The sequence below is a fragment of the Quercus robur genome, chromosome 6 (assembly GCF_932294415.1).
Source record: "Quercus robur chromosome 6, dhQueRobu3.1, whole genome shotgun sequence".
Lineage (NCBI taxonomy): Eukaryota > Viridiplantae > Streptophyta > Magnoliopsida > Fagales > Fagaceae > Quercus > Quercus robur.
The window spans coordinates 35,007,835-35,028,963 of NC_065539.1; the positions used below are offsets into that span (position 1 = coordinate 35,007,835).

General features: G+C 32.5%; 1 protein-coding gene across 4 annotated transcripts; it reads right to left on the reverse strand.

Annotated features, from left to right (window-relative positions):
* Positions 1-919: 919 nt before the first annotated feature.
* On the reverse strand, positions 920-20,014 carry LOC126688571 (uncharacterized). Of its 4 annotated transcripts, XM_050383308.1 has the most exons (26): positions 19,847-20,013; positions 19,606-19,752; positions 19,123-19,337; positions 12,352-12,569; positions 12,101-12,206; positions 11,896-11,997; positions 11,692-11,751; positions 11,495-11,573; positions 10,824-10,971; positions 9,817-9,940; positions 9,108-9,288; positions 8,673-8,701; positions 8,348-8,496; positions 6,990-7,092; positions 6,705-6,800; positions 6,527-6,582; positions 6,294-6,417; positions 5,503-5,565; positions 5,335-5,394; positions 5,026-5,187; positions 4,716-4,789; positions 4,544-4,637; positions 4,250-4,386; positions 4,094-4,174; positions 3,239-3,344; positions 920-1,264 (listed from the first exon to the last, which is right to left on the reverse strand). In XM_050383308.1, exons 3-26 carry the CDS (start codon positions 19,306-19,308, stop codon positions 1,193-1,195), a joined length of 2,610 nt encoding a protein of 869 aa, XP_050239265.1. In that variant the 5' UTR covers positions 19,309-19,337; positions 19,606-19,752; positions 19,847-20,013; the 3' UTR covers positions 920-1,192. The 4 variants fall into 4 exon arrangements, 3 of the variants coding, with proteins under 3 accessions (XP_050239265.1, XP_050239266.1, XP_050239267.1); XM_050383309.1 differs by lacking the exon at positions 19,606-19,752; XM_050383310.1 differs by lacking the exon at positions 5,503-5,565.
* Positions 20,015-21,129: the final 1,115 nt, after the last annotated feature.

Sequence of the window (21,129 nt, forward strand, 5' to 3'; positions counted from 1 at the left end):
AACTTGCCAAATTTCATGCAATTCCGACTCTAAGGCCCATGATTTCTATTAATGCATTTTTGTCTTGCACAATGACTTCAGGCGCGCGTGAGAGTTTAGGGTTTGTTCTACGTCATACTTTCATTGTCAAAGCCGTGGATCATCGAGCCCAAAAACAACTTTGTCTCTCTAGAAAGCTTTGGCAGCAACCATTCCTTAATTCAGCCAAATTATCAACTTCTGAGTCAAACTCTTCCCCTTATTCCAAGTCCCCACTGAAATGGAAAGTCTGAGCATAAGCTCCTAGTATATCTCCAATCAAACTCAAAGGAAACCTAGGCCAGACAAACGAGCAAGCAAGCCCCATTGCTCGATCTCTTTAACTTTCTCTACACTTCTGCGACCTAGCTCATCTTCTTCTTTCACTTGAGCTCTGAGGGTTTTCCACTTAATTAAGATTTGGTGTTAGTTGTGCTTTTATTAGTGCTTGCTGAAATTTATTTCTATATTTACTCCTATTGTTTGGAAGTCATTTAATTTAATCACACATTAACATAGAGGAGATCGATTTATTATTATTTCCCCAAAAGGCCATGGAAACTAGGATGCAAGAGCGTTTGTGATCGAAAAAATTGTATGGGACAGTCAATCAGGAGAGGTTGCTTCTCATGGCATGCATGCATGCAACAATTAAGGAGGTTAGCACATTTCTAACAATAAGATAAGCATGTTTGCAAGGAAGCACATGATTTGCAGAGGCAACACAAAGGTTTATTGATCTAGTTCCGAATTAACCATTTTTTCGAGACCGTATCATAAAACATACTAACCACATTTGAACTTATAAAAACTTTGAAGTAGATAAAGATAGATATCAACTTCCAGAATATATCACCAAAGCTAATTATAACTCAATTTAATCCAAACTAATTTATTTCAATTAAGCTAACAAATTACTCATAGTACTTCCCCATTATTAATCAAAAGAATAAGTAACAATTTACCATTCCAAAGCAGAAAGGAAAGCAATTGAAGTCCTTTGACAATATTTTTTTCGGTCATGCCTTTGACAAGAAATGAAAAAAACGAAAGCTACATGATTATTTAAAAAAAATTAAAAGAACAAAAAGAAAAAGAAAAAAGAATCGACAACCGTTTGTCTAGGCACGAATTTGAAGATTATTCTCTCTCCTTTGAAAACAGTATCATTGTATCAGCATGCTGAAGGAAAATTGTGATATGGATTGCTGAATGCTTCAACATTTCCAGGACGAGAGAATACAACCTATGTCAAGGTCACATACCAAATATATGAGTCGAAACGCAAACATAATCCATAGAAGGAAATTTCAAGATAGATGGGAGCAAGTCAAAAGAAATGTACATATATGGTGAAAGACATAATAGTTTTGAATAGTTATTAAACTTGACCTAGTCTAGCCAGTTAGACCAATAACCTAGTGAATTGGTACCTAAGTCGGTCTGGTAGTTAAATTCGACCACTTGTGCAATTGACTCAGTAAAATATAGTAAAATCTTTTTTTTCGCAACCCGTGCAACCTCGAACTAGTAGTTGTGACCCATTTGATTTGGTAATTTGAATAAAATTACCTTTGTGGATTCATTGCAATAATGTTTTCTGAATTTGGAGAGTAATAAAAACATGAGATTGATTCTTGACTTTTCAATAAATATGGAGCTTTAAGTTTTAGCTCAAATTGTAATCCATGAGATTAGAGCAACAAGTGAGATATGTAATATGCATAGAATGTGACTTTGGAGTTTAACATAGACTTTTATTCCAATAATTTTAAGAAATATAATGTAATAAGATTTTATTTAGTAAAATCTTAGCTACAATTTTTTGACATCTTTTTACTTTACATTTTCTAGTGTGTTGTTACTTGTGAAACCTAGAGTTTGTATTATATAGGTAGGCTTATTTATTAGAAAAAAAATTTTAATTCGTAATTTAGGTATGCATTTTTTCTATTTTCACATTTATTTTATGATTTCTCAAAAAAAAAAAAAAAATTCACCATGTGGTTTAATAACCAACTGATTGAACCAGTGACTCGGCTCTTATACTAAGTTAATGTTTAGTCCGGGTTTAATAACTATGGTTCTAAGAAAATATAATAATCAATAGCAAACCTTCTATAAAATATTTAAATTTCAAGATTTAAAAAAAAAATTAATTATATATAAATTTTATTTTGAAATTTTAAATAGTAAAAGTATTATAACGCAACCGCGCATCCTTTGTGGGATGGTCACTCCACGAGTATAAGTGTTTTTAGGATGTGGGGGTAAGGGCCGGAGTTCAAGTCTCCAAAAAAGAACTTCACACACATATACATTTAGATTAGACTATATTAAAATTTTTATCTTGTAAAAAAAAAAAAAGAGGTATTATAACATTTTTTTTTTTTAAGGGAAAAATGTATTATAAGATTAAGGAAGAGTTACACCAACTTTTTGCCCCCACTAAGATCCGGTTTCTAGGTGAAGAACTACTACAACGCTTTGAAGGGGGTGGCGGCAGAGACTTTCCTTTTAGTAAAGTATATGTAATTATAGATAAATATGAGTATTATCAAATCCAGTATCATAGCTTTGCCTAGGTATAAAAGCCTTGCCATTGTCAAATATTATTTCAACCTGAAAGCATGATCAAGAGCTTTAGAGTTTAAATTAGCTGGCATAGGTTTGTAACTTTGTATACACTTTGCTATACCTGTTTGTCTTTGATATGTGATATTACCTCTGGATTGGAGGCCATATCCATTTGGGATGGACAAGAGCTTGGGTTACACAAGTCTAGCACCAGATGAAAATTCCTTTTACAATTGAGAACTTATCTCTACCATGGTTAATTGGGCTAAATTAAGGTTGTGTTTAGAGTGAATATACCTGTTCCTTAAAAATATGATATCAAGAATTCAAGATTTCCATAATAGTTAGCTTATTTCTCTACCTGTAAACGATGTCATTTATGGTTTTCCCTTTTTCTGCTTATCTCCATGATCTGAAAGCAACACTCTGATTTTCTATTTGGTATTATGCTCATGACGTAATAAGTTGTTTATTTATATTCAATGCACAAAATGATTTCATCACTCATCGGATGCAAAATGACTGTAATTCTCTTAGCCTAATTTTCCACAAGTCAATTCATAAGAGATTAATCCAAATCTCTTGAAATATTTAACAAGAGTTATGGCCAAATAGAAATTATTCACTAAATCAAGGAAAATACCTGATAATTTCCTAGTGTACGTGACTCAAAACCAGCTGCAGAATAATCAAAGTAATATTCCCACGTCCGGATGAATTTTTCATTAAAACCAAGAGCAAGGATTTTTCTGAAAGTACAAAATTAATGCCACAACATCAAAATATTAAACTTTGATACCATCTTTAGCTCGTAATAAGTTTTACATTGTAAAATAATCATAGATATGCAATTTAATAACATAGAGAAGAAAACCAAAAATATAAACATGCAAAACTTTGCTAATGTAAAATAGAAATTCCAATGACAAAGTTATTGAATTCATGTAGAAAGATTTATGTATGTCCTACTTTTGAATTCTGATCAACACTAGAGAAAATAACCGTCCAAATACATGTTTAGAAAAACTTGACCACTAGGGTCTAATATCAATTGCGAGTGTCAAGCGCATGCACTCATATAAATCCTGGAGGCATATATGTAAACAATTTTTAGCATTTCCTTATGGAGAAATATAATAACTTGGAAATGGTTTGCGGGACCTCTTCATCAATAAGTGCATATTTTCATGCATAGCATTGCATATTTGATTTCCCTTGGATCTAATATAAATATAGTCCTGGTATTTACCAAACATGTGAATTGTTATGCTAGACCTGGGAACCTTTTAATGCTTTTTAAGTTTGTGCTTGGATACTACATATCTAGTTTCTGTAAGGTTCACTAGGTAAAGAGGCCCCTCATTCACCCAAACTATACCTGAGTGAGACGAGTTTTGCATGAGTATTAGACCTCAAATACTAAAAAAATCAGCTTTTATGAGTCATGTTTAGAACAAACTTCTTTGAGAAAAAATTTCCAATGGATTACTTCATTTACCTCTGCTTCTCCAAAAAATTTCTTCTCCAACATCTGAGTGTTTGATAGTAATGAATGCCTATGTTCTCCAGGTGCTCCACACTGCACTTACCAAATTTCTATTAATATCATAGAGAATCAATACGAAACAAAATACACTGAAATGTAAACCTATACCAGAGTCTGGATGAAGCAGCCATGGCTGACGTTATCCTACTTAATGAAGGTAGGCATCCACCAGGAAAGATATATTCCTTTATAAAATCTGAGCTTTGCCTGTACTCATCATAACGTTCATCTGGTATCGATATGAACTAAGAAAAGATCAACCACTATTGCACATCAGCAATATGTTATAAGGTCAAACACGTTAGAGATAAAGATCAAATGTTGAAAATGTCAGCATTTGGGTGCTAAAATCAAACTGAAAATGAGACAGGACAGCAGTTTTGTATTTGCCCCTATCATTACCTGCAGAACGAGAAGGCCATCTTCTGCCAAAACTGATTCACAGCACCGAAAAAACTCTTCCATAAATTCATGGCCAACAGCTTCTATCATCTCACTGAAAAATGCAAGCAAGATCTTGTATTTTTTTTGGGAATATTATGGTCAGATATAATTCAGTGGAAAAGGACCTTACCAGGATATGATTCTGTCATATTTATAGGTTTTAGGCAACTGGCGGTAGTCACAAAGGAGAAATTTAATTCGGTCCTGGTAATTGAGTAGATAAAAATAAATTAAAACCAGAAGGTAGGAAGTATAATGCTGTAGGAACCACACATTCTACAAAAGACATTTTAAGGGTTAGTAAAACCAAGGTGGAGGAATAAAAACAGTATGACAGATGATTGCGCATGATGCACTTGAGTTTCCAATATTTTCCAAATATATTCATTACCCATTATGTATGCGTTTACATGCAAATGGTTCACTCATCAAGTTAATACCTGAAGGCCAGCTTCTTTCACTCTCCTTTCTGCAAATTTCAGTTGCTCCTCAGAGAGAGTGATGCCAGTGTATTTGCATCCAGTTTGTTTGACAACTTCAATAGCTAAGGTTCCCCAACCACACCCAATCTCAAGAACTTCATGCTTCTTATCAATTCTTGCCTAAATTAATTGAAGTTGAGAGTAAATTGGACTAACTTACAACAACAAAAAGATTTAAATTTGGAGATTCCCATTGAAAAGACCAACTATGACCCATCCAAAAGGGGGGGGGGGGGGGGGGGGGGGGGGGGAATTTTGAATACTTACTTTTTGAATTAGAAGAGAGATTTTCCTTAGCTGTGCATCCTTTAAGTCTTCATCTTCACTCTATGAAATGTTTTAACACATTAATCAATATAAGATAAAGCTACAGCATACATGGAAGAATATTCTGCATTGTTTAATCATAAATCATCAAAAAGTTTTGATCTTGACCTTGAATACAGCACAGGAGTATGTCATTGTTTCGTCCAAGAATAGAGCAAATAGTTCATTACTCTAGAAACACAAGAAAGAGGAATTGTAAAGTTTCAATTCTATTACTGTAATTAAAAGTCTGGAACAGATAAAACAACTTGCAGTCTCAAAGAAAACATAACTTGCCAACACAATCAGTTTTAAAAATTAATGGGAATATTACAAGGGAAATTGAAGAAAATAGAATATCTTCCACAATTGATCCAATAAAATACTATTTGTTAAAGAGGAAACCCCAATCAACATCTTTCTATGAACTTCAATTTATGAAAATTATAACATATACATAAAATCCTAAAAACCATATCCACTTAGTACTGTGCAAGAAAAGCTTGAGAAGAAAAGGCAAAATACTACCGATGTTATGTTACTCTAAAACCATTTAATGATGAAAGATTATCTCCAGCAAAAAATTGAATGATCAACCGATTGCAAGCTTTCTTTACAATGATGAGGAACAAATAGTTGGCTGGAAGATGAGTAGTCATTGTGGCTGAACAAATTCACATAATTCCTCAATCACTCCAGTTATGTACTTTACTTAAAAGTTTCAAATATATTTTTTGAATCCTCCCTTAAATACTTCAACATAGAGTGTATATATCTAACAGATCCAACCCCACCTCCAAAATACATTTTCATCCATGCTTGCAAGAAAAAAAAATACTCCATATTGTGTGTGCATATATAAAATGTTTACATACTTTGAAAAAATTTGTAAACCAACACATGTTCAGGTTATCTTATACCAGGTCATAATGAAGAGAGATGTTCCTGCGAGCCTGTGTAAGAGTATTTTGCCTCAGAACATGCTGAAGAAAATATTTTGCTGATGCTATACTAGCTGTATATAAAGGTGGAGTCCACCAGCCCCTGAAGCAAACAAATGAGAATGCTCAACGTGATGCAATTGAGAAGATAAGTGCTACTAATATCACAAATAAAATCCATGATTCCAGCTAGAATGCCCGTCACAATATACCTTTTGCTACTCAATTTTGAGATGGAGGAATTTACATCTCTGCTGGCAATAAGAATCTGCAAAATAAATAAGCATGGAGAATTCCAAGGGATTCAATGTCAGAACAATAACTTCGTTTGAGACTTGACCATTTTTGGCTTTTGAGGTTTGGAATCAGACTCAAATAAATTTATCTTACCTTAAAAAGATTTAGAAGACCTTCCTTTTTGTCAACAAAAGAAAAATCTCCATTGATATATGCATCTGCAAGGCCTAAATCAGCCTGTGTCATTACCTGATAAAAGCAATATAGTGCTCCTCAGTGATGGTGAGAAATTTCAGCAATATAGCAAAAGTATTCTAAATTTTTGAATGCCAATATAACGAGTCACCTATTCCTTTAAATTATGAAACTTTTCTGCTACTTTCCACATATGGCATTTCATCCTTATCAGAAATACTGATATAAATTCTGAGTGCCTACCTTCCAGTAAAACTGGGGACTATGAACTCTCAACACAGTTTTCAGAGAACATTTTTTCATGCTTCCTTCAAAGGTAAATAGTGTGCCCCCTTCCTCCAATAGACTGTGATACCACAAGACACAATATATCAATTTTCACCATGAAAGGTAAATTTTATTTTTCTTAAAATAACAAAGCAGTATATTGCGGAGATAGATAATTTTTCAGATCAGAAGACAGAAAGTCAAAAAATGAACTGAGTTATACAATACAGAAGAGTTAAAAAGAAATTTTTTTCAAGTGCAATGTAGATCAATAACTTAGCTAAACACTTCTATGGTGTAACTTGAACCCTTCAAATTTATCAAGAAGAAAAGAATACATAGTTCATGTTACAAGCCAAGCAGGCCTTTCAAAAGAGTGACTATAGTATCCTTCCTACACCTGTTTTGCTACAAATTTTGTCAAAATTTGAAATAATGTATAAAATAAAGAAAAGATGAGGATGGAAGAATGAAGTAGATTTAACTGGCTGAGTCACTTGAAAATAGGACCCAAAACAAAAGGAAGCACATAATAAAAGTTTATGGAAAAGTTGATTAAATAGAAATCATTACCAATAGGAAAATCAAGCAAGTGAAGAGATTCAAGGAAGGCCCAATCAACCAATCCTTCACTATAGAGCAAGTTACTAGAAGCAGGAATCCAGTAGATAAATTACCAATATGCAATAAAGCAGTAGTAATATTCCCTACTAAAAATGGGAAGAAAGAAAGAGGTAGAAAATAAAAGTTGATTAACAAGTTGATCATCTTAGAACCACCAATAAGAGAAAAATCATGTGAGTGAAAAGATACAAGCAAGGCAATCTTAGTCACCAAACCACTTAAATCTCTCCCATTATTCTGTTCTCACCTCCTCTTTATTTTCCATAATGTTTCAAATTTTGACATGGTACGAGATCAAGTTGGTTGGGCCTAGCTTGAATTTCTTCACTCACATGATTTTCCTCTTGTTAGTGGTTTCAAATATAGTCATCTTGTGAATCAACTAATTTTCCCGAAGATTACCCATTATTTTTTATTGTAGTAGTAGTAAACCAAAGTCTCATTATCACCAAACGCCCAGCATGACACACATGATTAGGTTACCCTTACTTCAACCAAAAGGCCAAGCATTCCAAATTAACCATTAACTCCTTCTCTTACCCTTTCTCCCAGATGTTTCAGTCAAAACAAACATTTCACATGAAACCCATATGACAAAGAGATGACAGAGGGTACATACTATTTAACATTGAATTTGTAAATTTATATGGTTAGAAGAATGTCTATATTTCACTCAAGGAGGAAACAACTGGCAGAATAATTAAACTCACATTAAACATCCAGTAGAGATATAGTGTCCAAGGAATCTAATAACACAAAGGCGCGCCCCAGTTTCTATCAGAGAAGGTACCATGTGTTTTGGGTTGCTCAAAAGAGCACAACTTTTTCCTAGCATGCTATGTGCAGCAGCCATGCCAGCCTGCCAAATAGATTACCTCGTAAGATGCACTCCAACTATACAATTCTTGAATGAAAAATAATGAACATAGTAAATCCATAGGCTTGGGAACAATTCTTCCAAAGAACAATCTTTTAGAGCCTTACTATAGCATATATCTTGACTACTCATAAGAATTATTAAGCACTAGTCACTACCTTTAATCCATCCTCATGGAAGCCATAACCTGAGAAAAAGTAGCACACATGCTCAGATGACCAGTAAATTTCTATAACATAGGAAAACATCGACTCTGAACATTATGAATTAGGATCCTCTAGAGTTCTTAGGGTAATTCCGCCATAGAGTTTCTAAAATCCTATCCATTTATTTTGAGATAAGTGTATTGAATTTTGCCACATCATCAACAATTTAAATAGATGCCAAAATGATCATAGTCAATGTTTTTTCAAATTTTGATTACGTGATAAAATTTAATCCGATCATTTCAAAATGAATGGATGGAATTTTAGGAACTCCATGAATTAATGAGATTTTAGGAAATTTATGGTTGAGTTACACTAAGAACTCAAGAGGATCTTATTCCTAAAATATGATATGAAAGTCCTTTTTCTATATGTCTGAAAACTTACCCTGGTATGCCCCACAAAACCAAATTCCTCTCTTCCCTTGGATTTTATCAAACTCAAGTGAAGCTTTTGATGCTGCAATGGATGGGACTGGATGACCAGTTGACCACTTAAGCAAGGTATTTTTTGGTGTATGACCTGGGTTTAGAGTCACTAGAAAAGGTGGACTCGTTTCATCAATATTCTGCATGCACAATTATTCCAGGGTATGATTAGAGAAAATTTCAATCAGTGAAATGTTAATCTTATGCAGCTACAATTATGGTTGTCTTCTTATTTCCAGCCTACCATTTGTTTCTTGGTATGTCTATGAAGAGGCTTTATATGTTCAAGGTAATATTATTCTCTCCAGATGATACAGTATTCTCACACCAATTTCTGTCAAATAGAATGTATCTCTTGTTGTTGAGGGTTGTTAATGATTCATTCTCAACAATTGTAAGCTCTAGGTCATTTAAAAATATAGTAAAAGTGCTTTTAAAGAAGTTATCTATTCTGTACTCCATTATTGGGGAGAATTTCAAACATCCTTAACCCATTAGTAAGGCCCACAGGGAAATAAGTAGCCGCTCAATGTTTTTCTAATGTGCTCACCCACAAGTGAGGGTGGATATGCAACAAAAGTAGGCTCAACAAGCACAAATTCTACCATTCAAATGTTGCTGAACACCAATATAAATTTTACTTTTCACAAATGAAACCTTTTACTAACCTGAAGCACATTGAGCCAGTAAGTTAAACATAGTTTACTTTCTGTACTCCCAAGAAAATTCCAAGCACTCCACGCTGCTGGGTTTTTGGGCATTAAATTTTTGTCACGGTGAAGGAAAATATCACTGCCAATAGAGATTAAAAAAATGACTACGAAAGCGTGTTCACCATAGCAAAGCTCAGTACCATCAATTTTACCAGCTCATTTTTGAGAAAACAAACGTAATGGAATTACACATAAACGAGTACACTAACAGAAAGTAACTATCTCCTATGTCCATTGACATTATAGTTCTTATATAGTTGCAGTTAACAAGTACACTATGAAATTCTTCTGTAATTTTTTTTCCTAAATCAGAATATGTTATTAACTCTATGAGGACATCTTATTATAGGAAGAGAGAAATACCCCATATGATAAGCATTAAGGGTCCGTTTGGATACCGCTTATTTTGTTGAAAATTAAAAACTAAAAATACTGTAATAAAATAATTTTTAAATGTGTGAATAGTGCTGCGAGACCCATTTTTAATGAAAGTTTTGTTGAAAAAAAAAGGTTTATGGGTCCCGTTAATAGTGCATGGGATCCACTGGAACTCAATTAACGTGTTTCTCAAAAAAAAAAAAAAAAAAAAAAGACACAGATACACACAGTAAACGCAGTATCCAAACAGATACTATATCTACATTAATATCTTATCAAAAAAAAAAAAAAAATCTACATTACTAACTACTTCTTGTCCTCCCCACACCCCCGCTTGACATCGTCAACGCACACACAAGAGAGAGAGAAGGGCAGATCACATGGAAGGAAAAAAATCTGCATACACATCCTCCATTCTCAAAAATTAGTTCTCTAATACAAATAAGAAGTCCATATTGCAACCCCAAAAAATTTTAAAAAATAGTTTTTATGAATTTTAGCAAGATAAATGTGTTTTTTTTTCTTTCTTTTTTTTTGAGGTGTACCCCATGTGTATAGATGATTTTGGAGAGGAGAGAATGCACCTGTAAACATATTGAAAAGCACCAAGTATTCTCCTCTCATTAAAAGTTGCTTGGTCTCCTAATAATTTCACAGCATCAGGGGCATGGACTGCCAACATACAGCCATTGTACATTTCTTTGGAATCATCTCCACAGAACACAATGCAACCTGTGAAATCTCCTCTAAAATTCAGTGACAGAATTGGACCATGATTCCAATAGAGAAGATGTCTAATTCATCAAAACAAATGTTTAAACTTTACGAGGTATGCATAAACAATTTTTTTGGAATGTGCTTCCTTTAGGACGTCCAAAATTTATTCCATGTTTGGAAGTGGTTACATGCTTTACTGATTTAATTGTACGTCATTTTCTTTGTTTTTTTTTTTTTTTTTTCTTTTTGTCAAATGCAAGTGCCCAAAGCTTTTCAAGCACGTAACTATTCCCTGGGTGTGTGTAGTTCACCCAGTTGTACATCATTTGACGCAATGTTTTAAGTTTCATTCACTCTTCCATGTGTCGTTTTACAACCAACTGAATTGAATACAGTTAAGGATATCCTAGCAATTCAAATATCAGTATATGAATTTGTTGTCACTTATCGGTAAAATATTTACTCCATGATCACTTGAAGTACAAGTGTAACAAAAGGGAGGGACAAAGGGACCAGAAATATAAAAATAACTACTCACCCTCATCATTTGTTGCAACTGAATGTACCTCAGAACGAGTTCTAATTTGACAACCTTTACTCTCCAGCACTTCTCTGACCTGATTTTTCAAACAAAATATCAAGTTCACACAACATTTTCACAACATGTGACACACTAAGCAGTTTCTTCTTTCTTTTTTTTTCTTTTTTTTTTTTTCCTGAGAACAAAATAAAAACCTTCTTCACATAACAATGTGAACGCCATCTGACAGTATGCCACTGTGGACGGCCAAAGAGCTGCAGATAGCACCAAACAAAGATATAAAATCAAAATTATAATGAGGACTCCAGGAGTACAAAAATTGGCAACATATGCAGAAAACAACCCTACCACTATTTTATAAAATAAACACAGACAAAACATATACTGCTAGTTTATACCTGAAGTAGATGATGATTTCGGCAAAATGAAAGAACGGAGAAAGCTGAAAAGCTCAAGACCCCGTCTGAAGGGCAGGACCAAATTGAACCACATATTGGAACCTATAAAAATACAGCGTTTTTAGAGTAAAAAAAAATCATGGTCTAGGGAATTAACAGAGAAGGATCAAGGATGTAATAGAAAAAATTGGTTTAGTGGCCTCACAAGATAAGCTTTCTGAAATAATTCAGAGTAACCCCGTGACTTGATAAACTGTCCCAAGGTTTCATTGCGACCAATGTCTGGGTTGTTCTCAAGTAGCTCAAGATAACTGCAATAAATATACAAACAGCTTGACCCCTATCTTCATTCCTTCTCACATAAATTTCTTGAAAGTGATGTCCTATAGTATCATTTTTCACTTAAAAAATTAGGAGAAAAAGGTCATATCTAAAGTTGGAAATAGAATGGCTTGCCTTAGGACGTCATCCTTGAACTTGAAAATTTCTCTAAGCATTTGCCAAAAGTATGGATTCAAAACATTCTTCTTCTGTGCAAATAAACTTGACAAACCATTTCGGCTCCCCCATTCACATCCATGGCCTTTGTCTAAGCTCACTGAGAATGACATATCTGATGTCTCCATATCAACTCCAAGACTCTCAAAGAACTCCATCATATTTGGATATGTTACCTGTCCAATTTCCCAATCCTCAAACAACAGACCAAACCAATATAACTGCAAATTTTCTCGTCTTTTTGACCCAAACAGAAAAACAAAAAGACAAACAGCCTTTGTGCAAAATGGCATTTCCTCTCCCCATATACAAGGATGGAAGGTCAGGCAAGCAAACTCTAACCATCTCGTCGCTCTTAAGAGTGAAAAAACCATACATAACAAAGCAGGGTAGAACAGGTTAAGTAGGAGAAGGAATTTTTGTCATCCCTAACAAGAGATAACCATTCTATGTTATCGCTATCATCACAAAAGCTAAGGTGGTATGTCATTATTCATACATAATAAAAGTGGTGTTAACAGCGGATTCATAACTTCGTATGAATGTTGTTGATACAATGACAATTCGCCAATTGCCACCATAGTAAGTAGTGAAAATTTTCTATAATTCCAAAAATAATTGCTTCTACGTAAAGTATCATTAACAATAAAACACATTTAGAACATAAACTTAAGTTGAGATATTTAAAAATACCTATCAAATTTTACTACCACTGACAACTCAACACGCACCTATGTAAAAACTCCAAATTTTCACAGTAAAAGATTTAATCAAACAAATTTAAAAAAATAAAAAATTAATTCCACAGACGTGTTTTTCCGCAGAAAGACAGAAACAATAACTACTTATTACAATATTATTTAAAAACTGATATTTTAAATATTATTCTAAAGTACCACACAGCATGGCAACGTATGATAAATATCCACTCCTTAGTCCTAAACACTTAATAGGACCACTGATTTTAATATTGTACATTACTAGCTACTGATTTATTATTCTGGTCCATTAGATCTTTCTATTTAAAACACTCCACCACTGATTTATGAAAAACTGGATTTTCATTGCAAAGTAGTGCCTTTATTTCTTCTTCTTCTTCTTCGTTTTATTTTTTCATTTTTTTTTTTAACCGCTAAATAATGATGCCTTTCAGTTTCAAGAAAGAAACGTTGAGAGATCCTACTATAGGAGAGCATTTATATAATATAATATATATAATTATATTTGACCTGTTATTAGATTGGTGAAAATTAAATCTATACTCTAAAATTGTGTCTTTTCTTTGTTGAAAAATAAATATAGAGAGAATATCACATAAAAAATAAATAAATAAATAAAATTGAGAGAACCGTATTTTCTATTTTCATAAATTTAAAGGAACTCATATTAATTTTGATGTCCATTCTATGCAACATCATGTCAAATTCGTGACCAAATAAATTGTGCCTTTTCTTTTGAGCAAAAAAATAAATAAATTGTGCCTTTTCATTTTTTTCGAGAAGTGTGTCTTTTCTTTTGAATAGAGAGAATCTTTAATTTCTATTTGTTATCAAAATGGGAAGGTACCATTTCTGGTTGAAGAATTACCTTTTCAATCATTAGGGCCAAGAGGCAAGGCCACTTAGGTCATTACCAGGCCCCAATAAAAAAATAAGGCCCAAAATTTGTATATTAATAGTTAGTTTTTAAAATTATTTTAGTGTACCAAATATTAACGAATAATTTCTCAGAACGACTTAAATTTTTAATTTTTTAGTTTCTCAAAAAAAAAAAATTTTAAATCTTTATGTCTCCTTGCCACACAAAAGATTCTCAATATTGGTGATCTACTCTCTCTCTCTCTCTCTCCAAATTTTGGTGAATTGAGTTTTTTAAGTGATTATGTTGTTAAATGAAGTTGTAGTGCATTTGACAAAGTAAATTATGTTATTTTCTTCAAAAAAAAAAAAAAGTATTAAAATTGTAGGCTATAGATAGTATTTCTTTTATGTGTTAATTTTTTTAATTAAAAATATATACAAGAAATATCACCTAAATATGAAAAAAATTTAAAAAAATAATGAGACAAGAATAAAAAAAAAATTGATTGAATCTCACCTAAGATCTTTTGATAAATTTGTTATTAGGAATACAAGATAAGCATATATGAAAAATCACAAATTAACAAGAATTTTAAAAAATTTTAAAAAGTTGGAATATAATAAAATAATATAATGGAAAAATAGTTTTTCAACTAAAATTGATAAAATTTTAATTAAAATCGATTATATCACAAGTATATTAAGTTGATTAGTCATATTTTCAATTGAAATATGGAAGTTAGAAAAAACAACCATAATTAGTCATTTTTAATATCAAGAAGCAATAAATTGAATTATACATATAAGTAATAATATTTAAATAAAAATGTCTCACTTAAACTTGTTGTCTTCAGTCTCAAACTGTTTCAGGCCAGCCATGTCAAGAATTTAAAGTATATATTACCACGACTGCACTAAGGAACAATCCACGTTTCCATCTTTTTTTTTTTTTTTTTTTTTTTGATAAGCCACGTTTCCATCTTTATTTCAAAAACAAATAGAAAAGATCTTAATACATGGCTACATTATACTATACAATAAAGTTCCTTCCTAAGTAGGCTGTGAAGACTTAACTTTATACCATCAAAAAAAGTACCTTCCTAAGTTTATTTTCTAGGTGATATGTATATATGTGTACATTTTTTTTTGAAGCTAAATTTGTTGGAGAGATACTCCTAGTGTGAGTTGGGATAGCAAACGCGGTGGGCGTTTGCATTTTTTCTTGGGTCTCGTGCACCGTTTATAGGACTCGTAAGTTTTTAAATAAAGCAAATGTAACTTTAAAACTGGGTCCTACGAGCACTATTTATAATTTAAAATTTATTTTGTTACAATATTTTTAATAATAAGTTTTCAGTTTTCAACAATAAATGGTATAACCTCTAGTCTCCTACTCTAGCTACCTGCTACCAAAATTATTTCTTTAAAGACTTATTTTGAAGGAAAATGAGTAATGACAGAGTAAATCCGATTGTCCAGAGAAGACATACACTAAACTCAATGCAGAAAAAATAAAGTATGCAGTGGCGAAAGGCGATCCAAGAGAACAGAGCTCTTCATTTGGCAGGCCAAACCGTTATCTACCACTCCTTGTCTTTTCCAGAACTTCACTCATATTCTTTAGCATATGTTTTAAGGTTACATAACTATTCCATGTTGATAAAAATTTTAATATAATAATAATAATAATAATAAATAAAAGTTAGTACCTAACAAGGACTTGTAATGATTAATTTGCACAAATGTGGGAATGAGGATGGTATTTGTTATAATATTAAATTTAAAACGAAAAATGTTCACTAAAGAAGTTAGATTGGATCTGAAATGATTAAATGAACTCTTTTTTTTCAGCAATGAATTATAGAATGGACATTGGTACAACTTGCTAATTTAAAAGCAAGGTCAAACGCAAAAACACTGGAAACATTAATTGCTATATGTACAAATTAGTGCACAGGGTTTTGTTTTGCATTTTTAGTTTTGGAAATGAAGTGCAAAAATGTTGTAATTAAGATTGATAAAAATTGGACGATACAAGTTTGTGAACTAAAATATTAGGGGTGTGCATCAAGCTGTCATACCCAATAACCTAACAAAACCAACCCAACTTGCCGCTTGAGTTGATCTTTGTGGGTTGGTGGGTTAGAACTTTTTTTTTAAGTCTCGAGTAGAGCTGAGTTCAATTTGATAATTTTTTCAACCCATCTAACCTACTAAATAATCTTATTATCCTTATTTTCATTTTTTTTAGTGTGATTTATTTTAGTATTAGTTTGTATGAATTTAGAAATCCAAAATATAATTTAGATATATTATGCGATTTGTAAAATTTATCAAAAGAATAATTAATAAGATTAAAATCCAAATTTTTATAAAATATAAAATATGTATCCACAACATTCACCGACCCAACTTAATCCAATAAGGTTGGATTAGTCAACACACATGTGACAGCTTGACAGGTTGGAAATTTCTCAACTCAACAAGCTTGGGATGATTCTAAAAAAATAAATAATAAAATACCCTTCAAACTCAATCAAACCCCTCCCATGCGAGAAATTATAAGGTCCCTACGGTGGACAAGTGACGTGATCTACCATTCTACTAAAAGACTTCCACCTATTAAAAATTACCGAGTTAAAAAAAAATTTTAAAACAGAAACTGATTACTAACTTAACAATTTTAAACAAATAGGAGTTTTTTAATGGAATGGTAGACAAATGACATAGTCAACCACAAGACTGTATAATTTCTCCACCCATGCACTCCCATAGTACCAGGTAAATAATTAATTTGGAATTAAAGAAAAAGAAAAAAGAAAATGGAAGTAATTGACGGAAGAAACGAAAATACAAGAAAATAAAGTTACACTATTAAATATGTGGGCCATAAATTTTAATATATAGTCAGTGTTTTTAAAAATAAAAATAAAAACAAGGGATAATTAAGAGTTAAAGAAAGTCGGTGAAAATAAGCGATTCTAGAATGACCACATCGCCACAAAGTGCACCTTACAGTTAGTCTTAAATTACAAGTGGACCAATTTACATATAATCAAAAAAATAGTAAAAAAGGAATCTATAGGATCCGAAGATTTTGGGGGCAGTAATGGAAATTCGAGGAGATAGTTTTGTAAGTGTCTAAAAATGGCAATATCATGTGAATTGAATTCGGCTCCTTCTATATCTCAACAATATCATGTGAATAGAGTTTACCAAAAAAATAATAATAATAATACCATGTGAATAGCATGTGAATGCGACCCCATTGGTGGTGACTAGAGACTAACTTGGTTGGTAAGCTTAATGTTTTTTTTTTTTTTTTTTAGAAATAAACAAACACACAGATGAGAGGAAAATTGGTTCTATATTTAAATTTTATTCATCATATATATAAAGATAAGATTTATAAGGTTATTTTTTGAATGTCTAGGAGTAAAAAGTAAATGTCTCTAAAACCCTGGATTAAGAAAAACCTGTAAAATTGTCTTGAAATAATTTGATTCACACGCAAACAAAAAAAAAAAAAAAAAAAAAAAGTGAAATATTTAAAATTTAAATACAATAACTTAATTAATATTTTTCCATCCCAAGAAATAGTAAGAAGAATAAATTTTATATTATTTAGTTGATAGGTAAATATAAAAGTCTCATTTAATTTAATTAATTTAAGTTTTAAACTATTTTGAATCGACCCTGAAATAACCTAAAGATTGCGAACGAGATGCTATTTTAGAAGTCTCATCGAAATCCATTAAATGAAAAGTTTAAATTACCAACATAAAGTTTTATCAACAATTTTCCATTTTTTTAACAACATAAAGTTTTAACTTTAATTAAAAATGGCAAATATCATAGTGAATTGAATTCGGCTCCTTCTATATCACAACAATACCATGTGAATCCAATCAAAAAAAAAAAAAAACAATACCATGTGAATGGCTACTACGTAGTACCACATCAATAGCATGTGAATGCGACCCCATTGATGGTGACTAGAGACTAACTTGGTTGGAAAGCTTAATGGTTTTTTTTTTTTTTTTTTTTTTTGATAAAAAAACAAACACACAGATGAGAGGGAATGGAGTTCTATATTTAAAATTTTATTCATCATATATAAAGATAAGATTTATAAGATTATTTTTTGAATTTCTAGGAGTAAAAAGTAAATGTCTCTAAAACCCTTGATTAAGAAAAACTTGTAATATTGTCTTGAAATAATTTGTTTCACACGCAACAACCAAAAAAAAAAGTGAAATATTTAAAATTTAAACACAATAACTTAATTAATATTTTTCCATCCAAAGAAATAGTAAGAAGAATAAATTTTATATTATTTAGTTGATAGGTAAATATAAAAATCTCATTTAATTTAAGTTTTAAACTATTTTAATGAATCGACCCTGAAATAACCTAAAGATTGCGAACGAGATGCTATTTTAGAAGTCTCATCGAAATCCATTAAATGAAAAGTTATTTTTAGAGCATAATAAACATTAGAATATTTTACTAATAAATCAACGCGTCATACTATAACTTAAAATATAATAGTAAAAAGTTATTTAAACCCAGTACAACTCACAACAAACTTTTTTTTTTTTTTTTTTGAGAAGAACTCACAACAAACTTAATACGAAAATGTTGACAGATTTGTCGTGCCTAAACTTTCTGTTACGTAAAGAAACAGGGACTTCGGAGCCATTTTCTAGGAGCTCAAAACAGATTTGCCAAACGAGGAAGACTTTTACTTCTATTTTCTTACTATACCTTTTTATGAAAGGAAAAAAGTGATTTATTTAGCTTCTTAATTCTCTGTCCCATTCTTTTTTTTGTTCTACTTATGATTCAATTTTCTCAAAAAAATAATAATAATAATATCATATATTTCTTGGATTTTTTTATATAATCAAATACAATGGAACCAAAATCAAACCCATAAAATAATGCGACGATGAAATATAAAGTGAAACATCAAATTATATATACTGTCATACTCATATGTTTAGTTTGGATTCATTTTTTTTTTTTTAAGTCAATTTAACTAAAGTTTTTATTTATAACTGGCATATTATATTTTAATCTTTTAAGTAAAATAAAATATTAATAAAAAAAAAAAAAAAAAAAAATCCTATCCGAAAGGAGAACTTACACGATTGAAGACCATGAAACCGAGGTCCAAATCAACACCGTCGAAGGTGACGGTCTTGGCATGGCCGCCCAAGTAGTCCTCCTTCTCGTACAACACAACATCTACGCCAGCTTTAGCCATAGTATAGGCCGAAACTAACCCACTAATCCCACTGCCAATTACTGCCACTCTCATCTTCTGCGACATTATTGTCTTTCTCACACCTTATCCTTTCTCTGCATCCAATCAAATTCCACATCAAAAATCCACAAACATAAGAATACACACACATCTAATTGCTAAAGCCAACTGTGTTTACCCAACAAAAAAAATAAAAACAAAATGAAACTTTATAGAGTTTTTGACATTTTCAAGGATTCTAATACACATTAAGTTAACGATTTTCCAATAACAACGGAAATAATGTGTCACTCTCATAACCTATTAGACAATAAACATTATTATTCCAGCAAAATTATGAAATTTCATGACGATAAAACATACCTCAATACTTCAAATGCCAAGAAATCCTGTTATTTATTTATTTAAATTTTCTTCTGTTGCGAATGAACTCCAAGAATTCCTCAACTAACAACAGCCATTCACTCAAAACCCAACCAATTCCAAAAATCACAACTCCAAAATCTAACTCTGTTTGTGAGTGTGTATTGGAGGAAGAGAGATAATGAGTATGTGGAACACAAAGAGTCGAATAATATGAGAGAGAGAGAGAGAGAAGCTATACTCTGCCTGTGCTGGCCTCTGAATCTTCCCCGGCTAAGAACAGTAAATAGATTGTTGTTAGGCTCAAGTGGGTCTGTGGAAATGTCGTAAGAGAGAAAGAAATAAAGCCATACTACTCTTATCTCTTTTCTGAGAGCACACCGCTCTTTTTTTTTTTCTTTTTTTCTTTTTTTTTTTGGGGCTTGGGTGACTCCATACCACTCTTATCTTCGCCAGTAAGAGCATCCACAGCAGTGGAGCTAAAAATTTAGCTTTTTAGCTCCATCAAAAGTTACTTTATCTATTATACCTATACATATACTACAGCAGTGGATCTATTTTAGCTATCAACACAATAAAATAATATAAACATCACAATAAAATAATATATCTCTACAATAAAATAATATACCACCTACAATAAAATAATATAACCCACTACCCAAAAAAACAACCCAGCACCGTGCACAACCACCTCTACCATCAGCCACACCCGCAACCACCACTATCACCACCGCCAGCAGACACAACCAAACCCACAAAAAAAAAAAAAAAAAAAAACCAAACACCGTACCACCAAACAATAGCCACAACAGCCACCATCGCCACCACCACAGCCATCAAACCCATAGAAGAAAACAAAAATCAAACATCATTCCCACATGAAAATACATTAAAAAAAAAAAAAAAAAAAACAAACAAACAAACAAACTCAATCACAGCAAAGAGAATGGCGTGGGTCTGATCGGAGGACTGGGCGGAGGCGTTGATCGGCGGAGTGGGGAGGACTGGGCGGCGTGGGTTTGATCAGAGGATTGGACGGAGGCGTGGATCGGCGGCTGGGGGCTTGGGTCGGTGACGTTGAGGCCGGCGGAGGGATGCAAACTGGGCGATGGGGCTTGGCATGGGTCGGCGAGCTGGGTCAGTGGAACAGGTCGGCGGTGAGGGAGTTGGCCGACGAGCTGAGGGATGAGGGAGATGACAGAGGCTGGTGAGAGCTAGAGAGGAAAGGAAAATTTACCGGCGAGCTGAGAGCTAGAGAGAAAAAAAAAGACCGGTGAGCTGAGGGATGAGGGAGGCCGGCGAGCTGAGGGATGAGGGAGGTCGGTGAGCTGGAGAGAAAAAAAAAATTTTGAGGAAGAAAGAAGAATGAAGAGAAGTCGGAGAGAGAGAGAGAGAGAGAGAGAGAGAGAGAGAGAGAGAGAGAGAGGACTATTTTAATCAAAGAGGAAAGAGAGAGATGTAATAAAAAACTATTTTTTTTTTTAGCTTTGAGCTACAGTGCACATCTATTTTTAGATGTGC